The sequence below is a fragment of the Mobula hypostoma genome, chromosome X1 (genome assembly GCF_963921235.1).
Source record: "Mobula hypostoma chromosome X1, sMobHyp1.1, whole genome shotgun sequence".
Taxonomy (NCBI): Eukaryota; Metazoa; Chordata; class Chondrichthyes; order Myliobatiformes; family Myliobatidae; genus Mobula; species Mobula hypostoma.
In genome coordinates this window covers 58,384,474-58,411,632 of record NC_086128.1, presented here as the reverse complement: position 1 = coordinate 58,411,632, position 27,159 = coordinate 58,384,474, and the positions used below count along the sequence as shown (strand labels likewise).

At 42.7% G+C, this 27,159-nt stretch overlaps 1 protein-coding gene across 1 annotated transcript in view; it reads left to right on the top strand.

Moving 5' to 3' along the window:
• Positions 1-27,159, top strand: part of npepps (aminopeptidase puromycin sensitive) — a 301,618-nt gene that overhangs the window by 220,253 nt on the left and 54,206 nt on the right. Inside the window, exon 18 of the mRNA XM_063038059.1 lies at positions 13,786-13,928. Within this exon, the coding sequence (XP_062894129.1) occupies positions 13,786-13,928 (143 nt within the window). The remainder of the gene's footprint in view (positions 1-13,785; positions 13,929-27,159) is intronic.

Sequence of the window (27,159 nt, the reverse complement as noted above, 5' to 3'; positions counted from 1 at the left end):
CTCCGCTCTTCCAATCCTGACAGCATACTCAAATCTTCTCTGCATTCCTTTTCAGTATAACCATGTTTTTCCAAAACTGTGCTCAGTCCTCTTACTGTGGCCTCACCAAGAACTCACACAACTGCAACATAATGTCCTAACTCCTTTCTCAGTGCCCTGACTGATAAAGGTCAGTGTGCTAAATCAGGGGTCCCCAACCTTTTTCACACTGCGGACCGGTTTCATTTTGACAATATTCTTGCGGACCGGCCGACGGGGGGTGTGGGGGGGGTGCAGGGGTGGTAGGGTTGCCAACGGACAAGAGTAGCAGTCAGATATGCTGGGTAGCAGTCAGATACACTGGGTTGACCCTGAGAAAGACTACGATGACCGTGAAGCCTTGCGCGGGCAGCAGCGCACATGTGTGACTTGCGCATGCATGTACGATTTTTTCTACAAATCGTTTTTGGCGATTCTGTTCGGGGGGGAAGGGGGGTGTTAATTACGACCGGAATATCAGTGATAAGTGGCTAATACACTCAATTTCCTTTCTAAAAGGGTTTATCTCAGGAATTTAATATTAAACACACAGCACATATTTCCCTCGCATGAATATAGTGATAAGTCAATTATCAGGGGAGCTTGAAGTAAGTGTTGAACAAACTTCCAGTAGAAGTGGTAGAGGGGGGTTCGATATTATCATTTAAAGAAAAATTGGATAGGTATATGGACAGGAAAGAAATGGAGGGTTATGGGCTGAGTGCAGGTCGGTGGGACGAGGTGAGAGTAGCGTTCGACACGGACTAGAAGGGCCGAGATCGCCTGTTTCCGTGCTGTAATTGTTATATGGTTATATAGGTCACTTATTAGTCAATAGCATCATAACATTTTAAGTAACATTGGGATATTAAACACACAGCACATATTTTCCCCCTATGAACATATAAAATCATTGCAACACACCAATATCACTGAATCAGTGGGAGCCCTGGGCTTGTTTTCCTGCAACGAGACCGTCCCATCGAGGGGTGATGGGAGACAGTGATACTCAAAGGGGGTTCCTTATGTCCAGTCTATTCCACAATTTAGTTTTCATTGCATTCATTGCAGAGATATGTTGGAAATGAAAGCAACATTTTCAGTGCTTTCGTGTCTATCTCAGGATATTTAACCTTGACTTTGATCCAGGATGCCAGCAGAGATGTTATGTCAAACATACTTTCCAGCCCGCCGTCATTTGCAAGCTCGAGGAGTTGATCTCCTTCCCGCGCTGACATGGATGACGTGCGATTAATGACCTCGTGTGTGTTCAAGCTCAACAGTGGGCGTGACAGGGAATGAGGAAAGGTGCAGCTGACTCCTGTCGCCAAATCATATCGCTTCCTCGCGGCCCGGTAGCGCATGCTTTGCGGCCCGGTGGTTGGGGACTGCTGTGCTAAATGACTTTTTCACCACCCTTTCTACCTGTGATACTACTTTCAATAAACTATCTTCTTGCACTCCAAGGTCTTTCTGTTCCATTACACTCTTTAGTGCCTTACCATTTATAATGCAAGTCCTTCACTGATTCGATTTTTCAAAATGCACCACCTCATATCTTATTGAAATCGATTTGTCACTTCTTGACCCACTTCTTTAACCAGATCATCCTGAAATCTACAACCTCGTATTTAGAGGACTCTGCAGTTCATGTTATGTGTTTCTGGTTTCTCCTTTTTTTGTTGCCACTTTGCGCAATTTTGATCGGGGTGGACTGGCTCTGTGGCTCTGCAGTCAACAAGCGACACAGCACTAAATTAAATTAAACTAAACTGAACATTCCTGGACTGTTTCAAGGACTCTGCGGTTTGATGTTTAATATTTGGCCTGTCCCCTAAAACTCTCACTAATTTTTATAGATGCACCGTAGAAAGCATTCTTCTAGGGTGCATCGCAACCTGGTATGCAAGTTGTCCTGTCCAAGACCGAAAGAAGCTACAGAAGATCGTGAACACGGCACAACACATCACACAAACCAATCTTCCGTCCTTGGACTCACTTTACACCGCACGCTGTTGGAGCAGTGCTGCCAGGATAATCAAGGACATGACCCACCCAGCCAACACACTTTTCGTCCCTCTTCCCTCTGGGAGAAGGCTCAGGAGCTTGAAGACTCGTACGGCCAGATTTGGGAACAGCTTCTTTCCAACTGTGATAAAACTGCTGAACGGACCCTGACCCGGATCTGGGCCGTACCCTCCAAATATCCAGACCTGCCTCTTGGTTTTTTTGCACTACCTTACTTTCAATTTTACTATTTTCTATTTATGATTTATAATTTAAATTTTTAATATTTATTAATTTTAACTATTTTTAATACTTAATATTTGTAATCCAGGGAGTGGGAAGCGCAGAATCAAATGTCGCTGTGATGATTGTACGTTCTAGTACCAATTGTTTGGCGACAATAAAGTATAAAGTATATTCTGTGTGTTACTCGTTCTTTTTTTCGTGATTTGTTTTTTCTTTGCATGTTGGGTGTTTGATGTTTTCTCCAATGGATTCAATGGTGTTTCTTTGTTTCGTGGCTGTCTGTGGGAAGACTAATCTCACGGTTGTATACTGCATACATACTTCGATAATAAGTACTTTGAATCATTGAAGCTTCTTCACCATCAACAAACCTCCTAGGTTTGAGTCATTTGCAAACTAATTTCTCAAGCATTTGTAACCAAATAATTTATGTAAATATCAAATAACAAGGATCCCATCAATTTATAATCTTGAGTGTGTTTTAGCATTTAAATCATAGTTGAGTTAGATTATATGATATAAAATTACCTGTTTGTTCAGGCTGAAGGGAGAGGAAAAAGCAATCTTTCATGTTTTGTTTAGATCTTGTTCCCTGGTATATTGGAAATGGGTGTAGATGGTCTAAATGCACAGTCCTCCTAGAACGAAGTTGAGGAGGAATCTCTTTAACCAGAGGTTGGTAAGTCTGTGGAATTCATTGCCACAGACAGCTTCTGGAGGCCACGTCATTGTGTATATTTAAAGCAGAGTGAAAACCTCCCTGTACATGGACGACGTCACCGTCTTCTGCTCTGATCCGAGGTCAGTTCGCAGCTTGATTAGCATCTGCAAACAGTTCGAGCTAGCGTCGGGGGCTAGGGTCAACCGCACGAAGAGCGAAGCCATGCTCTTCGGCAACTAGCCTGACCGATCCAGTGTCCCCTTCACCATCAGGTCTGATCACGTGAAGGTGTTGGGGATTTGGTTCGGAGGGGCTGAGCTGTGCAACAAGAACTGGCAGGAGCGGACTACCAAAGTGAAACAGAAACTGGGACTGTGGGGAGGGTGCTCCCTGTCGATAACGGGCAAGAACCTGGTCATCAGTTGTGAGGTGCTCTCAGGGCTGCTGTACTTGGCGCAGGTGTGGCCCGTCCCCCGCTCCTACAGCTCGGAAATCATCCCAGCTGTCTTCAGATTTGTCTGTGGATCCAAGATGGAGCGGGTCAGACGGACCATCATGCACAAGTCCCTGGACAATGGGGGCAAGAACGTCCCCAATGTTGCCCTCACCCTGATGGTCAGGTTCATGTGTGGCTGCATCAGGTTGTGTGTAGAACAAGTATGTGGGCACCAAGTACCACTATGTGCCAGGTTCTTCCTGTCACCCTGGCTACAAAGGATGGGTCTGGCCCCACTCCCGCGCAACGCCCCAGTCAGCTGGTCATTGCCACCATACCTGTCCTTCATAGAAAAGTTCTTCCAGGAGAACGCCTTTGACCACAGGGCCATCAGGCAGTGGTTGGCACGTAATGTCCTGCAGGCACTGCAGGAGAAGGACGTGATGGACACAGTGGGGTGGTTCCCCGAGCAGACCGTCCAGTTCATCTGGCAAAATGCCTCATTGCCAGATCTCACCAACAGGCACCAGGTCCTCGCCTGGCTGGCAGTGAGAGGGGCCCTCCCAGTCAGATCCCTCCTGTACACCCGGAACGTCATCTCCACACCCCACTGCCCACGAAGAGGACTGCAGTGAGGAGGAGTCTGTGACCCACTTCTTTGCACACTATCAGTTCGCAGAGAGAGTGTGGAGGAAGATGGACGGGCTGGTGTCACGTTTCATCCCCAGCAGCTGTGTAACAGAGGAGTCTCTGATCTACGGGCTGTTCCCGGGGACGCACACGGAGACCAACATCTGGTGCTGCTGGCAGACCATCAACTCGGTGAAAGACGCTCTTTGGTCGGCCCGAAACTTGACGATCTGCCAGCACATGGAGATGTCCGTGGGAGAATGCTGCCGACTGGCACATTCTCGGCTGCAGGAGTACGAGCTGAGGGACGCGCTGAAACTTGGTGCAGCCACTGCAAGGGCCCGGCGGGGAAGGACCACAGTATAGGTTTCTCCACCCACGGGAGTGGGAGGGGTCGGTGGGCGGGGAGTATACCCCTCAACAATGATATGGTAAGCTGAACAACTGGAGTGCCACGTAGGTGGCCATAAGTATGGATATGTACAGACCATAATGGAAACGTATGTAAAGGATGGAAAGTTATTGAATGGTTTATTTTATATAATTTTATTTTTGAATAAAGTATATTTTGAAATAAAAATATTTAAAGCAGAGCTTGATAGGTTCTTGATTACTAAGGGTGTCAAAGGTTATGGGGAGAAGACGGGAATGGGGTTGAGAGGAAAAATCAGCCATGATGGAATGGCAGAACAAACTCAATGGGCTGAATGGCCTAATTTTGCTCCTATGTCTTACGTCTGGTACCCAGAGAGGGGTATGGTTAGGAAAATAAATGTTACTGTGCACTCATTGATCACATCATGCAGGGCGATGATATTTCTGAACTGTGTGAGAGTCTACAAGTGAAAGACTGTTGCTGTTACTTGGAAAACGTTCAGAGTGCTTTAGCTGCTGATGACAATATCTGATTAAGGGTTGGATGAACAAGTACAAACAAAAGTGAAGACCGGAGTATGCAGAAGAAGTTGTTCTTCACACAAACCAAGTGCATCTTTTGTTGAACTGCCTCCATAATCCAGGCTTCATCCTGCAGTCTCTGGCTAAAAGTACTTTTTTGAAATAAATGAAATCCTTTTGAGGTTCTGAAAACCTCCAATTAATCCACTAAAGGTTGATGAGAGTGTACAGAAAAGAAGATGCTGTGTATAGCTCTGTGTAGTTAACCATATAACCATAACTATATAACAATTACAGCACGGAAACAGGCCATCTCGGCACTTCTAGTCTGTGCCAAACTCTTACTCTCACCTAGTCCCACTGACCGAAACTCGCCCCATAACCCTCCATTCCTTTCCTGTCCATATTGTTGTCATTTAAAGTTAAATTGGTCAACTTCGAACCTGCCTCAACCACTTCTGCTGGAAGCTCGTTCCACACAGCTACCACTCTCTGAGTAGAGAAGTTCCCCCTCATGTTACCCCTAAACTTTTACCCTACAACTCAGGTCCTCTTGTTTGAATCTCCACCACTCTCAATGGAAAAAGCCGATCCACATCAAGTCTATCTATCCCCCTCATAATTTTAAATACCTCTATCAAGTCCCTCCTCAACCTTCTACGTTCCAAAGAATAAAGACCTAACTTGTTCAACCTTTCTCTGTATCTTAGGTGATGAAACCCAAGTAACATTCTAGTAAATCTTCTCTGTACTCTCTCTATTTTGTTGACATCTTTCCTATAATTCGGTGCCCAGAACTGTACACAATACTCCAAATTTGGCCTCACCAATGCCTTGTACAATTTCAACATTACATCTCAATTCCTATACTCAGTGCTCTGATTTATAAAGGCCAGCATACCAAAAGCTTTCTTCACCACCCCATCCACGTGAGATTCCACCTTCCGGGAACTATGCACCATTATTCCTAGATCCCTCTGTTCTCCTGCATTCTTCAGTGCCCTACCATTTACCATGTATGTCCTAGTTTGATTATTCCTACCAAAATGTAGCACCTCACATTTATCAGTATTTTACTCCCATCTGCCTTCTTTCAGCCCACTCTTCTAACTGGCCTAAATCTCTCTGCAAGCTTTGAAAACCTACTTCATTATCCACAACTCCACCTATCTTAGTATCATCTGCATACTTACTCATCCAATTTACCACCCCGTCATCCAGATCATTACTGTATATGACAAATAACATTGGACCCAGTACAGATCCCTGAGGCACACCACTAGTCACTGACCTCCAATCTGACAAAGTTATCCACCACCACTCTCTGGTGTCTCCCATCCAGCCACTGCTGAATCCATTTTACTACTACAATATTAATACCTAACGATTGAACCTTCCTAACCAACCTTCTGTGTGGGACCTTGTCAAAGGCCTTACTGAAGTCCATATAGACAACATCCACTGCTTTACCCTCGTCAACTTTCCTAGTAACCCCTTCAAAAAAATTCAATAAGATTTGTCAAACATGACCTTCCATGCTTAAATCCATGTTGGCTGTTCCTAATCAGACCCTGTCTATCCAGATAATTATATATACCATCCCTAAGTATACTTCCCATCAATTTACCCACCACTGACGTCAAACTCACAGGCCGATAATTGCTAGGTTTACTCTTAGAACCCTTTTTAAACAATGGAACAACATGAGCAATACGCCAATCCTCCGGCACCATCCCCGTTTCTAATGACATTTGAAATATTTCTGTCAGAGCCCCTGCTATTTCTACACTAACTTCCCTCAAGGTCCTAGGGAATATCCTGTCAGGACCCGGAGACTTATCCACTTCTATATTCCTTAAAAGCTCAAGTACTTCCTCTTCTTTAATCATCATAGTTTCCATAACCTCTGTACCTGTTTCTCTTATCTTACCCAATTCAGTATCCTTCTCCTTCGTGAATACCCAAGAAAAGAAATTTTTCAGAATCTCCCCCATCTCTTTTGGCTCCACACATAGCTGTCCACTCTGATTCTCCAAGGGACCAATTTTATCCCTCACTATCCTTTTGCCACTAACATAACTGTAGAAACCCTTTGGATTTATTTTCACCTTACTTGCCAAAGCAGCCTCGTATCGTCTTTTAGCTTTTCTAATTTCTTTCTTAAGATTCTTTTTACATTCTTTATATTCCTCGAACACCTCATATTCTCCATGCTGCCAATGTTTATTGTAGATATCTCTCTTTTTCTGAACCAAGTTTCCAATATCCCTTGAAAACCATGGCTCTCTCAAACTTTTAACCTTTCCTTTCATCCTAACAGGAACATAAAGATTCTGTACTCTCAAAATTTCACCTTTAAATGACCTCCATTTCTCTATTACATTCTTCCCGTAAAACAAATTGTCCCAATCCACTCCTTCTAAACCCTTTCGCATCTCCTCAAAGTTAGCCTTTCTCCAATCAAAAATGTCAACCCTGGGTCCAGACCTATCCTTCTCCATAATTATTTTGAAACTAATAGCATTGTGATCACTGGACCGAAAGTGCTCCCCAACACAAACCTCCTTCACCTGACCTGTCTCATTCCCTAACAGGAGATCCAACACTGCCCATTCTCTGGTTGGTACCTCTATGTATTGCTGCAAAAAAACTATCCTGCACACATTTTACAAACTCCAAACCATCCAGGAGCACCTGAAGATTCCTTGTGGGACTGGGTGTGGAAATGAGAAACTGGAAGATTAGTCCTTTAGATAGGAGAGCAGAACTTATCTGACAGGGCTCAGTGGTGTGATATTTGGCTTATTACCTTGTTTATATTTTATACTTTGACCTAAGGGTATGTGTTATGATGGAAACATATACTGTCCATCAAAAATGGAAGGGCACAGTTGTGTAGCAGTTCACAGAACACTATTACAGAGCCAGCGACCTGAGTTCCATTTCACTGTTGTCTGTAAGGAGTTTGTATGATCTCTCTGTGACCACATCAGTTTCCTCTGGCTGCTCCACTTTCTTCCCACATTCCAAAGATGTATGGGTTAGTAGGTTAATTCACTACATGGGTGCAACTGAACAGCATGGGCTCTTTGGACCAGAAGGATATGATACCATGCTGTATCTCTAAATAAAAGTATAAATAAATATTCTTCACTTTTAGTTATATGATGAGATAAATATCTGTTTCTGTCTGGCCCCTTAGGGAAGTAATTATTTGACTCTGTTGTGTGCATCATGCCTGCATCAACCATTGGCTTGCTAGCTGTGTACCTGTAATGAAGAAGAGCGGACACAGCTACAATAATCATGAACAGATTTATTAACTGTACACTTTGCATCCATTTATTTGAAGATGAAAATTAAACACCAGTTCAGAGGAACTTAAGAGTGATATTGGACCATAAGACATAGGAGTACATTCAGCCAGAGACTCATGCCACCGAGATGCAACACAGAGCGTCATAGGAAGTCATTCCTGCCTGTGGCCAGCCATCAAACTTTACAATTCCTCCCTTGGAGGGTCAGACACCCTGAGCCAACAGGCTGGTCCTGGACTTATTTCATAATTTACTGGCATAATTTATATATTACTATTTAACTATTTATGGTTCTATTACTATTTATTATTTATGGTGTAACTGTAACGAAAACCAATTTCCCCCCGGGATCAGTAAAGTATGACTATGACTATGAACAAAAGTAGGCCATCCAGTTTGCTCCACCATTTCATCATGACTGATTTATTTTTCCTTTCAATCCCATTCTCCTGGCTTCTTCACTTCACCTTTGATGCCCTTTCTCATCAAGAACCTCTGCTTTAAATATATCCAAAGACTTGGCCTCCTCAGATGTCCATGGCAATGAATTCTACAGATTCACCACCCTCTGGCTAAAGAAATTCCTCCTTTTTGTTCTAAAGTGATACCCTTCTATTCTGAGGCTGTGCCATCTGGTCCTAGACTCTCCATGTCCACTCTATCTACGCCTTTCAATATTCGATAGGTTTCCTCATTTTTCTAAACTCCAGTGAATACATGTCCAGAGCGATCAAATACTCATCATACATTAATCCTTTCATTCTTGTGAACCTCATCTGAAACTCTCTCCAATGCCAGCACATCATTGTTTAGATGTGGGGTCCAGTACTGCTCACAAAGCTCCAAATGTGGAGCGACAGTTGCCTTGGTGTAATTGGATTTCCATTCCAGATAAAGATGCAATTTGCAATGGTTATAAATTTTTCAAAACCCTGACTTCGAGGGCTATACTCTTTGATTATGCTGGCTGCTTTACTCCAGCAGCAAGAAGTGAAGGGGGAGGCCAGATTCTGTGATGTGCTCAACTGTAAATCCACAACTCTGTAACTTCTTGCAGTGACTTGCAGAGCAGTTGCCCTACCAAGCCATTATACCTTCAAACAGGATGCTTGCTATGGTGCATTGAAAAAATTGGTAAGGGTCATTGGGGCATGCCAAATTTCTTTAGCTTTCTGTGGAAGTAGTGTTGTTGGTGAGCTTTCTTGGCCATGGTGTCCACTTGGTTGGACCAGAGCAAACTATTGGTGATGTTAACTCCAAGGAACTTGGAGCTCTAAACACTCTTCACCTCAACATCATTGATGTAGGCAGGACTTTGTGCACTGCCCCCCCCCCCTTTCCTGAAGTCAATGACCAGCTCTTTTGCTTTGCAGACATTGAGGGAAAGGTTGTTGTCATGACACCATGTTACTAAGCTCTTTATCTCATTCTTGTGCTCTTGACTCATCATTATTTGAGATCTGGCCCATCACAGTGGTATCATCTGCAAACTTGTAGAGGGAGTAGTTAGTCAAGCAGTGTGCAGGGAGTAGAGTAAGAAGCTGAGGACACAACCTTATGGAGAAGCGGTGTTGAGAATAATCATGGGGGAGGTGTCCTGCCTATCATTACTGATTGTGGTCTGCTCATACTAGCATTAGCTTTATTTGTCACATGTACATAAAAATATCGAAATATATCTTGAAATGCGTTGTTTGTGTCAAACCAAGTCAGCAAATATTGTGTTGTCATGCTCTTAGCACCAACATAGCATGCCCACAACTCACTAACCCTAACCAGTACATTCTTGAAATGTGGGAGGAAACCGCTGCAGTCATGGGGCAAATGTACAAACTATTTACAGACAACATTGAGAATTGAACCCCAGTCACTGGCACTGCAAGAGCATTAAGCTAACTACTGCGCTACCAAAAGAAGGAAGTCAAAATACCTTTCATATTGTGGTATTTGAGGTCAGTATAGCAGCTGCAGAATCACCCACAGATGGGGCAGGTGGTGAGACAGTTTCATTGTGTTCCTGATTCATGGAATCAACATTCTCAACACCATGCTGAATGGTCATCCATTTTGACCAGTGATGAGAAAGGCACTGCAGCCTCATTAGCCACCTCAAAACCCACAACACCAGGCTGGCAACAAATCATCCTCCATCCAGAGAGTTTGCTTATGGAAAGAAATTTTAAACTGATTAACAGTTATTCTTAACAAGTACAGGCTTGCACATTTTCTGGATTGTTAAATCTAGAGCAAGTGTAGTATTTCAGTAACACCAGATTCTGCAGATGCTGGAAATCCAGAGTAACACATGCAAAATGCTGGAGGAACTCAGCAGGTCAGACAGCATCTATGGAGAGGAATAAACAGTTGACGCTTCCGTCAAGACTCTTCATCAGGACAAGGGTCTCAGCCAGAAACATCGACTGTTTATTACTCTCCATAGTTGCTGTCTGACTGATGAGTTGCTCCAGCATTTTGTGTGCATGTAGTATTTCACTGTATGTTTCCATGATTTCCCTCATTTCCAAATTTAACTTGCAAACCAATTTGCTACCAAAGCATTGTAATTTTCCAGAAAATATCTCTAACAATAAAATACTAAACCTATTAGACTTTTATCCAATAATTTGTCAGTGATATAAATAAAGCTGTGCCAAAATAATGGCATTCAATTCAAAGAAACCCTTGTGCTGAGAGGAAATAGATTTTTGGAAGATATTGCCCAAGAAAGATAATGTTACAAATGATGATCCTGGAACTGTCTGCAGTTAATGAATTTGGACAAAAACGCCTCGGAATGACTAGGTCCAAATACTTAGTCTTTCAGTTCTTAAAAGATGCCTCATTAGTGTATTCTTTTGTGTTTTCCTGTGATTTAATGGCTTTAATTAACTCAAACTAGGCAACTCTTCCAAAGACTGTTCATAATAAATATTGTATTACTTCAGGGTTCTGTAGAAAGAATATACACCAGTAATTTGGTGATTATTGCACTAGACTGGAAGCGGTATGAATTCAGACTTCAGTTTGGCATGTTGTAAACTTGAATTCAATTCAGTAATTTGACGATAAATACCAGAAAACCTTGTTATTAAAAATCATCTGTTTTGCTGTACTCATGAAAAGCTTCATGTCCAGCTAGCTTAGGAAAGATGGGACTGTAATCCCACACTAGAATCAGAATCAGGTTTAATATCATTGGCATATGTCATGAAATTTGTTCTGTGGCAGCAGTACAGTGCAATACATACAATATTCTATAAATTACAGTAAGAAATATATACAAGCAGTACTGTGCAAGAGTCTTAGGCACATATACTGTATATAGCTAGGGTGATAAGTCTGCAGAGTACTGCAGTATTTTTGTGTATTGCACTGTACTGCTGCCGCAAAACAAAAACAAATATATGTGAGTGATGGTAATACAAGGAAATTTGCAGATGCTGGAAGTTCAAGCAACACACACAAAAAATGCTAGTGAACGCAGCAGGCCAGGCAGCATCTCTAGGAAGAGGTACAGTCGACGTTTCGGGCCGAAACCCTTCGTCAGGACTAACTGAAAGAAGAGATAGTAAGAGATTTGAAAGTGGGAGGGGGAGATCCGAAATGATAAGAGAAGACAGGTGAGGGAGGGATGGAGCTAAGAGCTGGAAAGTTGATTTACAAATGGGATATGAGGCTGGAAAAGGGAGAGGATCATGGGACGGGAGACCTAGGGAGAAAGAAAGAAGGGGAGGGAGAGAGCCCAGAGGATGGGCAAGGAGTTATAGTGAGAGGGACAGAGGGAGAAAAAAGAGAGAGGAAAATAAATAAATAAGGGATGGGGTATGAAGGGTAAACCTGATTCTGATGTGGGTCTTTGTTGTGGACAGAGTGGGAAGGGGGAAGCATGAGTAGAATCGTGGTTGAGAAGGGAGAAGGGAGGCATCAATAAACCAATTGTTTGGAATCAAATGACCTTGCTTGGTTTCATAGGTCTGGGTGTGTCTGCCCCCATCCCTGGCATTCCTTTTCTGCCACCTGTACCACATCCCTCCCACGGTGCTCCACCCTCACCATTCCCAACATCCGTTGCTCCCACCAGATTTACAAACTCGCTCTGATCCACGTTGACAAGTACAGTACTGTGTGAGAGTCTTAGGCACCCTAGCTCTATATATATATGTATGTATGTGTATATATGTGTGTGTATGTATATGTAACTGTCGCTACGGCTAGCAACTTAATATAGGGGGTGATTACCCCCGGCCCGGCCAAACTTAAGAAATCTCGTTTGGGTGGATGCTGCGCAATGTGTCCCCTGTAACAAATCAGTACTCCGAAATAACAAACAGTACACAATATGCAAATAAATGATTAAGCTTTATAATTCTTACTTTGACTATATGGTTAGTAAAGAAACTGGGGGGGAAAAAAAGAAAAACAGGGCCCAATCTTATTAACAGTCTGTTGCACAAAGTTGCTCACTGATAAGTCGATCATTCACCATTGACCACCTCCGATCGTCTGCCCTTGGGACCCTCACTCCGAGTCCACCCTGTCCGGCGGTCTACCAAATCTCTCCATTTGCGTCTTCTCTCCTCAACTCTCCCCAGCAAAAGCCCACAAAACTCTCCAGAGTTACAGAGACGCCATTACAGTGAGTTACATATATATGTGTTTGTGTGCATATATGTGTATGTTTGTACACACACACACACACACACACACACACACACACACACACACACACACACACACACACACCCCTACCCCCCTAAGACTTTTGCACAGTACTGTATAAATTAAGCACTCCCAAAAAAAAAACCAACAACAAGATAGGTAGTATTCATGGGTTGGTTTGATGTCTGCATAGGGTGTCTCTTCAGGGTCCTGATCCACCTCCCTGGTGGTAGCAATGAAAAAAGGGCATGTCCTGGGTGATGGGGGTTCTTAGTGATGGATGTTGCCTATTTAAGGCATCGCCTTTTGAAGATATATATCCAGTATATAATGATCTTATTAAAGATATCCATTGGTGAGGAATGACATTATGTAGTTGAGTGGAAATAATAAGCCAGGGCAAGCACTTGCTGTTTATTGGATGAGGCATGGCTAATGGCTAAGTTGACCCTTCCACTGAGCAACGTGCAAGTGAAGCCAAGAACAATTTCCACTGGCTAGAGTCTCTCATTAAAGACCTAGAAGTTAGCCAAAACCAAAATCTCATGTTCAGGGTCATTGTCATTAAAACATAAACATGTATACAGCTAAACAAAACATCATTCCTCTGGGGTCAACGTGCAAAGCATAGTAGATATAGTCACCCATAGCACATAGTTATGATCCAGCACATACAGTCACAAGTCACTGAATGGCGTGGCCTGAAGATTATACTAGACATGAGTGGAAAATGCTGCCCTATCAGATGGCAGGCACCTTGTAGAATAAATATCAAAGTTAAATTCTTCAATATGCCCTCTTCCACATAAAAGCCGCATTTTGGTCACACTTCCTCAGTCTGCATGTCAAATTCTGTGGCATTTCAATTGAATTTAAACCAATACTGAGTGTCTCTTCTCTTGAATGTGTCCTAGGTCATCTAGATGCTCTCTTGAGAGGGTTGGTCCTGGGAAAGTTGGGAAAAGCTGGACACCTACCAACAATAGAGGAAGCAAGGCGCAGGTTTAAGGACCACGTTGAAGGAAGGCAGGCTCTCTCTGCTGATCTCCGAAGCCCCGTAAGTTTGCATTGAGTTGCTTTTAATGTAGCTTTATTTCAGAGGGTAGAAGATTATGACAACAAAGGAACCACTTGACAAAAACTCTTTCTGGTATTTGGTTCTTGAATATGTTCTGTGAGTGAAAGTTTACTGGAAATTATGTCCTGTCATCAATTCAGTCATTATCGTGATCACATTTGATTCCTTGATGTTTCCTTTTCCATGTAGGTTTCTGAATTGAAGTTTCTGCCTGATATTTGGTGTCTGTTTCAATGTGATTATTAGGCTCCTGTTTCCAAATTTAACACTTTGATTGGGGCTGAATAATAGGTAAAGATCTGTTGAATGTGATGCCTCCAGAATAAATTGTAGAACCAAAATCTATATTAATGAGGAAGAAAAAAAAATTCAAAGTACAGTAATGTGTAGAAATCCTAGGCGCAATATATTTTTAATATGTTTTTAAATGGTATGGTCTCCATAGACCCTGATCTCAATATTGAGGCTGCCTGGGATTACCTGGAGAGACAGCCAAAGTCTGAAGAAGAAATGTAGCAAGTTCTCCAAGATGCTTAGAACAACCTACCAGCTGACTTTCTTACAAAACTGCATAACAGTGTACCTAAGAGAATTGATACAGTTTTAAAGGCAAAGGGTGGTCACACCAGATATTCATTTGATTTACTGTTTACTGTTCTTTATAGTGAATTTTCTGATATTTAGAATCTTTTAATATCATTATTTTTGAAAGCATCTTTGCTTTACAGAATTTTTTATATATGCCTAAGACTTTTGCCCAGTACTGTTAACTTACTGTCAAAGTACATACGTCACCATATACTACACTGAGATTCATTTTCTTGTGGGCATTCAAAGCAAAAGAATCACAATAAATTAAATGAAAGACTGTGCACAGAAGGGACAACCAACCAACAAAATGGAAGACACACAGAGACAGAGACACAGACACACCCCCCTCCAGCTATACTGAGGAGTAGGCAGATATTCACAGCTGCGGTGTACGGTATGTTGCTAGTTATTTAAGAAAGAAAAGGAATACAAGAAAGTAATTTAATATCCCAGCACGTAGTGGACAGGTCCCATGAGTCCTCCAGTATGGTAATATTTCATTGTAGTGGAACAATGAAATCAGGATTTAATCATAAAATAATGTAGGAGCCTCCCGTTAATGTAGCTCAGCTGAATCTGCACTGATGGGAAACTCCTTCTTTGGCCACAATTGTCTTACTGAATGCTAGATGAGACAGTATATGTTACCCTGCCTTCTAGCGTCCCAGTACGTAGTGAACAGATCAGACAATATCACTCTGAATCCTACTCAAACTGATTTGGCAACATGCACAAAATGCTGGAGGAACTCAAAGTCAGGCAGCATCTATGGAGAGGAATAAACAGTCGATGTTTTAGGGTCCTGATGAAGGGTCTCAGCCTGAAACAATGACCATTTATTCCTCTCCATCGATACTGCCTGACCTGCTGAGTTCCTCCAGCATTTTGTTTGTACTTATTTACTGCCCATTACATCGCTATCATTTAGGACAGCAATGAAGGTCATCCATCTCTGTCTGTCCTTGGCAGTCTTCTCTATTGTGCCCCAGGTGTAGTTCAAAGGTCCTGCATTTCCTCTGCCCTTCAGGGGTCCAATCAAGTGCTGTCTTAATGATGGAGTTGGCCTCTCTTCTCATCACGTGTCCAATCAATCTCCAGTGTTTCCTCATGATGATTGTGGCCATGATCTCTTGATGACACTGAAGGAGTAGGGCGTGATTAGAGATCTTTCTCAGCCAGAGAATATGGAGGATCTTCCAGAGGCTCACAGTGTGGAATGACAACAGTTTGGCAAGGTTGCTCTCTGTCATGAGCCAGTATTCTGACCCGTAGAAGAGTGTGGACAGAACACAGCTCTGGTACAGCTTCACCTTGGTGTGGATGCTGTACTGTGTGTGTTGCTCTGGATCTCCAGCATCTGCAGAATCTCATGTTTGTGAAACTTACTTGGCAGATGTGTTACCTATTGCTGTTTGTGCCTTCCCAAACAACAAGGCCAATTCTGCAAAAATCAAACACGAGGAAATCTGCAGATGCTGGAATTTCAAGCAACACACATAAAAGTTGCTGGTGAATACAGCAGGCCAGGCAGCATCTCTAGGAAGCGGTCCTGACGAAGGGTCTCGGCCCGAAACATCGACTGTACCTCTTCCTAGAGATGTTGCCTGGCCTGCTGCATTCACCAGCAACTTTTATGTGTGTTGCTGCAAAAATCAAGGTGCTTTCAGTGGACTTATATGCCAACTCAGTTCATCTACCCACCTTTGTTGCAGGCTCTTAGTTTCACAATAGGTTTTAGAAATTCTGTAATCAGGTGGACAAATCTATCCAAGCAATGCATGCAACCTTCCTTAAATAATGGCTATGTGATTTCAAAATTGACTGCTCAGTTTATATTTGACAATGTTTTAGTTACCAAACGAAGGTTAGTGGAGTCTGTTAGCCAGAAAAGGCAGCTCACCTGAGGACTTGGAGAAATTCAGAGTCCAGCAGAGGAAGACAAAGAGCTGAATTAGGAAGGGAAAAAAAAATTATGAGAGAAAACTGGCAGGGAACATTAAAAACTGACTGTAAAAGCTTTTGTAGATATGTGAAAAGAAAAAGATTGGTTGAGACAAATGTAGGTCCCCTACAGACAGAAACAGGTGAATTGATTATGGAGAACAGGGACATGGCAGACCAATTGAATAACTACTTTGGTTCTGTCTTCACTAAGGAGGACATAAATAATCTTCCAGAAATAGTAGGGGACGGAGGGTCTAGTGAGATGGAGGAACTGAGGGAAATACATGTTAGTAGGGAAGTGGTGTTAGGTAAATTGAAGGGATTAAAGGCAGATAAATCCCCCGGGCCAGATGGTCTGCATCCCAGAGTGCTTAAGGAAGTAGCCCAAGAAATTGTGGATGCATTAGTGATAATTTTTCAAAACTCTTTAGATTCTGGACTAGTTCCTGAGGATTGGAGGGTGGCTAATGTATCCCCACTTTTTAAAAAAGGAGGGAGAGAGAAACCGGGGAATTATAGACCGGTTAGCCTAACACCGGTGGTGGGGAAAATGCTAGAGTCAGTTATCAGAGATGTGATAACAGCACATTTGGAAAGCGGTGAAATCATTGGACAAAGTCAGCATGGATTTGTGAAAGGAAAATCATGTCTGACGAATCTCATAGAATTTTTTGAGGATGTAACTAGTAGAGTGGATAAGGGAGAACCAGTGGATGTGGTATATTTGGATTTTCAAAAGGCTTTTGACAAGGTCCCACACAGGAGATTAGTGTGCAAACTTAAAGCACACGGTATTGGGAGTAAGGTATTGATGTGGATAGAGAATTGGTTGGCAGACAGGAAGCAAAGAGTGGGAATAAACGGGACCTTTTCAGAATGGCAGGCAGTGACTAGTGGGGTACCGCAAGGCTCAGTTCTGGGACCCCAGTTGTTTACAGTATATATTAATGACTTAGATGAGGGAATTAAATGCAGCATCTCCAAGTTTGCAGATGACACGGAGCTGGGCGGCAGTGTTAGCTGTGAGGAGGATGCAGGGTGACTTGGATAGGTTAGGCAAATTCATGACAGATGCAATTTAATGTGGATAAATGTGAAGTTATCCACTTTGGTGGCAAAAACAGGAAAACAGATTATTATCTGAATGGTGGCCGATTAGGAAAAGGGGAAGTGCAACGAGACCTGGGTGTCATTATACACCAGTCATTGAAAGTGGGCATGCAGGTACAGCAGGCAGTGAAAAAGGCGAATGGTATGCTGGAATTCATAGCAAGAGGATTCGAGTACAGGAGCAGGGAGGTACTACTGTAGTTGTACAAGGCCTTGGTGAGACCACACCTGGAGTATTGTGTGAAGTTTTGGTCCCCTAACCTGATGAAAGACATCCTTGCCATAGAGGGAGTACAAAGAAGGTTCACCAGATTGATTCCTGGGATGGCAGGACTTTTATATGATGAAAGAGTGGATCGACTAGGCTTATATTCGTTGGAATTTAGAAGATTGAGGAGGGATCTTATTGAAACGTATAAAACCCTAAAGGGATTGGACAGGCTGGATGCAGGAAGATTGTTCCCGATGTTGGGGAAGTCCAGAACGAGGGGTCACAGTTCAAGGATAAAGGGGAAGCCTTTTAGGACCGAGATTAGGAAAAACTTCTTCACACAGAGAGTGGTGAATCTGTGGAATTCTCTGCCACAGGAAACAGTTGAGGCCAGTTCATTGGCTATGTTTAAGAGGGAGTTAGATATGGCCCTTGTGGCTAAAGGGATCAGGGGGTATGGAGGGAAGGCTGGGGCGGGGTTCTGAGTTGGTTGATCAGCCATGATCATAATAAATGGCAGTGCAGGCTCGAAGGGCCGAATGGCCTACTTCTGCACCTATTTTCTATGTTTCTGTGTAATTCAGTTAGAAAATTGCATGAGGCAGCACTAAAAATGCTCAAGTCAAATAGCATTTTATTTTATTTTAATTTATTGAGGTACAGTGTGGAATCGGCCCCCTTTTGAGCCATGTTACTCAATCCAGCAGTCCCCTGATTTAATCCTAGCCTAATCACAGGACAATTTATAATTGTCAATTAACTTATTAACTTTAGTCTGTGGGAGAAAACCAGAGCATCCGGAGAAAACCCACACAGTTACAGGGAGAATGTACAAACTCTTTACAGACAGCGGTGCGAATTAAACCCTGGTCACCTCTACTGTAAAGCGTTGTGCTAACCACTACACTACTGTGCTGCATCTGCAGAGAAAACTGGATGTGCCTTGGGTGTGGAACAAGGAGCATGAAACAGTGCAGGAATAGGCCTTTCAGCCCATAGGTCTGTGCTCACCATGATTCCAATCAAAGCTAATCCAACCTACCTGACGAAGGGTCTCGGCCTGAAACGTCGACTGTACCTCTTCCTAGAGATGCTGCCTGGCCTGCTGTGTTCACCAGCAACTTTGATGTGTGCTACCTGCAAGTGGTCCTCTTTTCCTCCATTTCTTTCCTGGTATGTGATCGTCAAAATGCTGTGATTGTATCTGCTTCCACCACTCACCCTGGAATTGCGTTCCAGGCACCTACCACATTTTCTTGTCTCATAAATCTCCTTTAAGCTCCCCCCCCCCCACCTTAAAGCTTTACTCTTTAGTATTTCAATCCTGAGAAAAAAAGACTGACTATCTACCCTATCTTTGCCTTTCATAATCTTATAACTTCTGTCAAGTCACCCTCTGGTTTCAAGATTCCAATGAAAACAAAATAAAATTAATTCCAATGAAAACATGCGCCAGCATGTTGACTGGATTCAAAAGCAGTATCCTTGTTACTGCTTTTGAATCCAGTCAACATGCTGGCGCATCTCTTTTCAAAGCCCCATATCCTTCCTGTAATGTGGTGAGGAGATCTTCGCACAGTACTCCGGATTAAGACCTAACCGAAGTCCTATCGAACTGCAACATGACTTCTGGGCTTTTATCCTCGTACCTCAAGTGATGAAAACAAGTATGCCCAATGCTTTCTTTACCATCTAATTTACTTTCAGGGAGCTTATGGATTTGCAGCCTGAGATCCCTCTGCACTTCAGTTTCCTTAAGGTTCTTCTCATTTACTGTATAGTTTTACCTCCCACAACAACTCATTTGTCCAGATTAAACTCTGTCTCCAATTTCTCTACATCGGGTCTATATCCCATTGAATCCTTCACAACCTTCCTTACTCTCTATAACTCTGAATTTTCATGTCATCTACAAACTTACCAATTATCCCAATATAATTAATCCTATATTTTCATTTAAATGGTATACATTGTGAAAAACAAGAAGCTCCAGCACTGATCCTTGTGGAACGCCACTGGTCACAGAGCTCCAGTCAGAATGACACCTCTCCGCCACTACCCTCCGTCTTCTATGGCCAAGCTATTTTAGAATCTAATCTACCAAATTTCCTTGCACAGCATATGTTTTTATCTTCTGGATGTAATATTCTGTATTTAGTATAATAGAACAGTGTTGTGTTGTACAGCACAGTACTGATGAGCCAGCAATGCTGTGCCCACCCTTGATCTTGGAGTAAGTTATGGGTATAATGCTTCCCTCCCATATAGCCCTCCCTTTTCTCTTTCATCCATGTGTCTATATAAAAGTCTCCTAAATGTCTATAATGTATCTGCCTCTGTCACCACCCCCCGGTAACATGTTCCATACACCCACAACACTCTATGTAAAGCAAAAACTTCTTCTGACATCGCCCCTAAACTTTCTAACAATCACTGTAAAATTGTGTCCTCTTGTATTAGCCATTTCTGCCCTTGGGACAAAGGAATATCCAAGTATATGGAAGTCATTGTTTCACCTAGCTATGGAAGATGGTGAGTGGTAGGGAGAAATGGAATGATGGTGGTGGATGTTGCTTGTGATTGACCAAATTGTTGCAGAGGGAATTTCCCTTAAATGCTGAAGTGAGTGATGATGATGTGTTTGATGGAAGTGTCCTGTTGGATGTGGTGAGGATGATCTTGTGAATGTTGAGGCTAGTAGAGTGAAAGATGAAGACATTATGAAATCTGTAATTCTGGTAGGGAGAGGAAACCATGAGGGCAGATCAAGTGCATGGAAACTTGGTAGATTGGATTCTAAATCGGCTTGGCCATGGGGTAGCGGTGGAGAGGTGTTATTCTGACTGGAGGTCTGTGACCAGTGGCGTTCCACAAGGATCATTTCAACAGGCATTATTGGAAGCTTTGTCAACTACAGTAGAGGAGAAATGGAAGGTTTGCCAGAAACATTGGTATGGGTGATGAAGTCTTACCAATCAAAGAGAAGGACTTCAAAAAGAAATAATAAACACAAGAGATTCTACAGATGCTGGAAATCCGAATTTCTATAGATGCTGCCTGAACTTCTTAGTTCCTCTAGCATTTTGTGTATTCCTCAAAAAAAGAGCTTAGTTCCTGGAATTATTTTTATCTTGTATCTACTTTTAGTTGATCATTACGCAGACCAAGAAGTCAAGTCAAGTCACTTTTTATTGTCATTTCGACGATAACTGCTGGTACAGTACACAGTAAAAACGAGACAACGTTTTTCAGGACCATGGTGCTGCATGAACAATACAAAAACTACACTGAACTACATAAAAAAAAACAACACAAAACTGCACTAGACTACAGACCTACCCAGGACTGCATAAAGTGCACAAAACAGTGCAGGCATTACAATAAATAATAAACAAGACAATAGACACAGTAGAGGGCAGTAGGTTGGTGTCAGTCCAGGCTCTGGGTATTGAGGAGCCTGATGACTTGGGGGAAGAAACTGTTACATAGTCTGGTCGTGAGAGCCCGAATGCTTCGGTGCCTTTTGCCAGACGGCAGGAGGGAGAAGAGTTTGTATGAGGGGTGCGTGGGGTCCTTCATAATGCTGTTTGCTTTGTGGGTGCAGTGCATGGTGTAAATGTCTGTAATGGCAGGAAGAGAGACCCCAATGATCTTCTCAGCTGACCTCACTATCCGATTAGATCTCACTAGAAGATTAATACACTAGAACTGCTGCCATTAAATTATTTTAGCTCGCTATATCCTAGGTTTTCCCTTCTCCCCCACCTTCTCGCCTACTGAAGCTGCTTACATCTTTCTTTTTCCTCACTCTGACGAAGGGCTGCAGGCTGGAATTGATAAGTTTCTCCTTCCATGAAAGAGTCCGGTTGATTGGGGCTTTCAAAGTGCCAGTTCAAGCAAGATGGGCCAAACAGCCTGCTTTACTGTGGGAACATTTAGATCTTCAGTTCAGTATTTCTGTGGGAGTCAACAGCAGCTGTGATTTTTACATAAACATGAGATTTTTGCAAATGTTGGAAATCTGGAGAAACACACACAAAATGCTGAAGGAACTCAGCAGGTCAGGTAGCATCTATGGAAATGAATAAACAGTCGACATTTCAGGCTAAGGTCCTTCTTCAAGACTGGAAAGGACAGGGAAAGAAGCCAGAATAAGAAGGTGGGGGGGGGGAGGGGAAGAAGTACAAGCTGGCAGCTCTGCTCCCTCCCCCCTTCTCTCTTTTTTAAATTTTTCTCTCTTCCCCCCCCCCCACCCCCATCTTTTTCAATTCTCCATTCCGGCTCCCCTCTTATCCCATCCCTCCTCCTCATCTGTCCATCACCTTCCTCTTATCTTGTACACCTCTGTGCTGCAGCTATTAATGCTAAAATCTATTCCTATGGTAAGTAGTTGAGGATGGGAGGAAGTTTCATTCTTGCCCTGTGTAAAGGAAATCTGGACTAGGAAAACAGAAAAAAACTATTAATTTTGTGTTTTTGGAGGGTTTAAGGGGGGTTAGTTGACCAGAATGGTGTGTGAGGTTGAACTATTTTTATTCGAAGTTCAGTAATTTATTATCAGGGTATGTATACCATGTTCTATAATTTGTTGTACAAATTATAGTGGTGAAACTTCTGTGTAGAATAATAAAACCAGGCTACTCAAATGGAAGGGTTCAGATATGGTAAGCTAAGAGTAATGCTGACTTTCAAGTGTCTTAACCACAGCTTATGATTAATACAATGTCATGTGTGGGCAGCAGTAGTCAGTATAACTGCTAACTGGTAATGTACTCTATTAGAGGAATAATTGCATCAGGGTTGTTTAAAATGACAAATAATACGCAGTTTAAGATCCATTTAATCTACACCATTATACAGTGGATTTAATTGGACCATCGGTTAATCATGGCAGCTGCTTATTTGGGGCAACTCTTCAAGAATGAAAGCTAATTGGCAAAATAGTTGGGATTCCCTTTGTTTATTTGGGACACTATGCCACTTAATTGGGGCATGAGACTGTTACCAAACAGGTTCTAGCTAGTGTCAGTCACGCGCACTTGTGTGGCCGTTAGACCCTACACCGTGCTCAGGGCGATCAATTTTAAAATGGCCAGTTGTGTGTGTTTGTGTTTAAAAAGTAATGATTTTTATTGTTGGTAGTTGGCGAGAAGTATGCAGGAAGACAATTAAGAACTGTGTTGCTCACTGCGGTTTCAAGCATTCAGTATCTGCATGCACTAGATGTCTGTACTGATTTTGTTCATTGTGTATATGTACGCAAACATGCACGCATACATGTTCATTCTTGACCCTGATATTAATTTTTTATACATTAACATCAAAACTGCTCAGCTATGTTAGAAACAGCACACACAAAATGCTGGAGGAACTCAGCATGCCATGCAGCATCTATGGAAAAGAGTAAACAGTCGACATTTCGGGCAGAGGCCCTTCCTTGGGGCAAATCTCAAGGGCACTGAGTGGCATCAATGGTAAATACGTCAAATACCAGTTGTAAAAGGATCTATGAAGCAAAGTTACTTGAGAACCTGTGTCAAGTACAGCTCTAGCATAAGCATCTTCTATCAATATGGATTGGTCCCACTAAACCTTCAGGAATAGTTTTTTGTGCCTTAGTATTTTCCTTGATACACTGATTGGAACGTATCCTCTCTGAGACGCCAGCCCATTCTTTTACTGGGTGTCTCCGTAGTATTGCCTCTTTTCTTCTGTTTGATTAACTGCTGACTTTTCAAAGATTTTCCTGCTCACAGTCTCACTTGAAATATCCATCTTCCCCACAGTTGTAACAGAGAATATTGGTTGCCTCTCTAATCAAAAGACCCTTTTTAGCAGCATTCCTGTGCATCATAAGTCCTACAGGTGGGTTGGGTTCCCAACGTACGTGTCACATTTAGATGAAACATTAGCAGACATCCATTGAGTCAGCTCAGCTTGTAGGCTTTTCACCTCTTTCCTCAAAAGCTTTGTCTCCTTGGTACCGGGGGTCACATTAGCAGCAGAGGCTACCGCTGAAGAGACTACTCAGCTTTTGGAAATGTTTGGCTTCTCAATCATGTTTTCCTCTTGGCTAACTTCTGTGAGTAATTCGGTAAAAAATGGAGGGGGCGGACCTTGGGCGTCATTCGGAAACATAGCATAATTACGTCATGTGACAGCACGCCCTTCAGAACTTGCTCCATCCTCAAATAATTTCTCTCAGACAGCTGAATGCCCCCTTTGTGGCACAAACTCTGCAGCAGCTTCTGCAACCTGAAAAGGTAGGCAGACAGCTTCTCTCCTTCCTCCTGGAATGTGTGCCTATATCTTATCTTAAGATCGGCTGCACCTTCAGCAATGCCAAAAGCCTCTTCCAGAGCTTGCAAATAATTAGCTGACATGGCTGATGAGTTTCTGCTTTTAGGAACCTCACTATATCAGCCGCTGGGCCCTTTAAGCTCTCTACCAGTCTCTTTTTTTTTCATATTATCTGAGCACTGCCATTCACCCAGTAACTCAGATGTCTGCTCCACCCAAGTCTCATATTCTTCTTCCTCATCGGGTGTGGGGTTAACCCCAGAGAACACTCCCAGCCAATGATAACTTTGGCTTTCTGCAGGTATACTTTTGCATTTATCAACCAGTGATATAATAGTCAGTCAAAACCAGCTCAGAATTTAAATCAACTGCTGAAGGATCCATTAGACCTTTCACATTGGATAACTCCTTTCCCTCACTACACTGAAATGAGAACAACTTGTCTTTAAAGTCTTTACCCTCAGCTACATGCCCCCTTTCTCTAAAAATATGGACTGCCCATGGCCCCACCTCTCCAGGTGCCCCTATCTTATCAGGCAACAAGACTTCAGTTACGTCACTGAAGTAACAGTTCGTCAGGAATTCAGACATCCACCCTGCTCAGAACACAATCGTTACTTTTGGATATCCTTCTCGAATCGCAGCAAACATTAATCCCTGTAGCATCCATAATAGAGTACCTTTCTCCAACAGTAGTTTAACCACTGGCTTAAACACACAAACCACTTAATCAATCCTAAAACAGCATTCACCTCTCACCGGGGCTCGTATACAAACTTGGCTCGTTAGCTAACTCTGCTGACAGCCACGCGACTCAGCAGTGAGAAGGCTACCTTTCATAAACAATATACGTCTTGTGTCAGTATGATTTGAGGTTCAACCAAACAGGAATGTCCTGATGTTCCGATTAAAGAAGCCTCAATTTGGGTGGATGCTGTTTAAATACTGCCCATATATAATTATCGGTTAGCAAGAAATAACAGATTGTACACTGCATAAAATTATAAAGAAAGTGTATTTAACAATTTCAGCTTTGTCAAACAGTTAACAGGAAAAAAGAAAAGGAAAGGGTCCATTGCAGTTAAACCAGTCCAATGTGCACATAACCATTGGAGCTCAAACTGGAGTATTTGGAAGTGTATCTCTTACTCACGAGCTGGACCCATAATCTACGTGAAAGCATTTACCATATTTTGAACTTCCTTCAAAGTCCATCACGAACAAATTTCCCTTGCCCTTGCTCTTGGGAGCCATTCATCTGCACAAAGCACTTCTGGCAATGGGGACATTCCTCCAATGGCATTCTGTGGATTCTTCCCTTGTGCCCCGCTCTGCAGCTCCTGCCAAAAGACCCCAAGCTAGATTACTGTCAGTCACAAATTTCTCTCTGCCCCATTCTATCTACAATCTTCTCCCCACCCCACCATCTTAATTGGCTGACACAACATTCCTAAATTGAATGGGTTACACTTGAATCCTAGGGGGACCAATATCCTGGCAGGGAGATTAGCGGGAGCTACTGAGGTGACTTTAAACTAGAATGGTTGGGGGGTGGGAATCAAATTAAAGAGGCTAGGCGTGAGGAGGTTAGTTCACAACAGGGGAATGGGAACCAGTGCAGAGAGACAGAGGGGTGTAAAGTGAGCGTAGAAGCAAAAAGTACTAAGGAGAAAAGTAAAAGTGGCAGGCCGACAAATCCAGGGCAAGCATTAAAAAGGGCGACTTTTCAACATAATTGTACAAGGGCTAAGAGAGTTGTAAAAGAGCGCCTGAAGGCTTTATGTGTCAATGCAAGGAGCATTCGTAATAAGGTGGATGAATTGAAAGTGCAGATTGTTATTAATGATTATGATATAGTTGGGATCACAGAGACATGGCTCCAGGGTGACCAGGGATGGGAGCTCAACGTTCAGGGATATTCAATATTCAGGAGGGATAGACATGAAGGAAGGGGAGGTGGAAGATGTGGAATCGATATGGGTAGAGCTGCATTAACACTAAGGGGCAGAAGACGCTGGTGGGAGTTGTGTACAGGCCACCTAACAGTAGTAGTGAGGTCGGAGATGGTATTAAACAGGAAATTAGAAATGTGTGCAATAAAGGAACAGCAGTTATAATGGGTGACTTCAATCTACGTGTAGACTGGGTGAACCAAATTGGTGCTGAGGAAGAGGATTTCTTGGAATGTATGCGGGATGGTTTTTTGAACCAACATGTCGAGGAACCAACTAGAGAGCAGGCTATTCTGGACTGGGTTTTGAGCAATGAGGAAGGGTTAATTAGCGATCTTGTCGTGAGAGGCCCCTTGGGTAAGAGTGACCATAATATGGTGGAATTCTTCATTAATATGGAGAGTGACATAGTTAATTCAGAAACAAAGGTTCTAAACTTAAAGAGGGGTAACTTTGAAGGTATGAGACGTGAATTAGCTAGGATAGACTGGCAAATGACACTTAAAGGATTGACGGTGGATATGCAATGGCAAGCATTTATAGGTTGCATGGATGAACTACAACAATTGTTCATCCCAGTTTGGCAAAAGAATAAATCAAGGAAGGTAGTGCACCCGTGGCTGACAAGAGAAATTAGGGATAGTATCAATTCCAAAGAAGCAGCATACAAATTAGCCAGAAAAAGTGGCTCACCTGAGGACTGGGAGAAATTCAGAGTTCAGCAGAGGAGGACAAAGGGCTTAATTAGGAAGGGGAAAAAAGATTATGAGAGAAAACTGGCAGGGAACATAAAAACAGACTGTAAAAGCTTTTATAGATATATAAAAAGGAAAAGACTGGTAAAGGCAAATGTAGGTCCCCTGCAGACAGAAACAGGTGAATTGTATGGGGAGCAAGGACATGGCAGACCAGTTGAATAATTACTTTGGTTCTGTCTTCACTAAGAAGGACATAAATAATCTTCCAGAAATAGTAGGGGACAGAGGGTCCAGTGAGATGGAGGAACTGAGCGAAATACATGTTAGTAGGGAAGTGGTGTTAGGTAAATTGAAGGGATTGAAGGCAGATAAATCCCCAGGGCCAGATGGTCTGCATCCTAGAG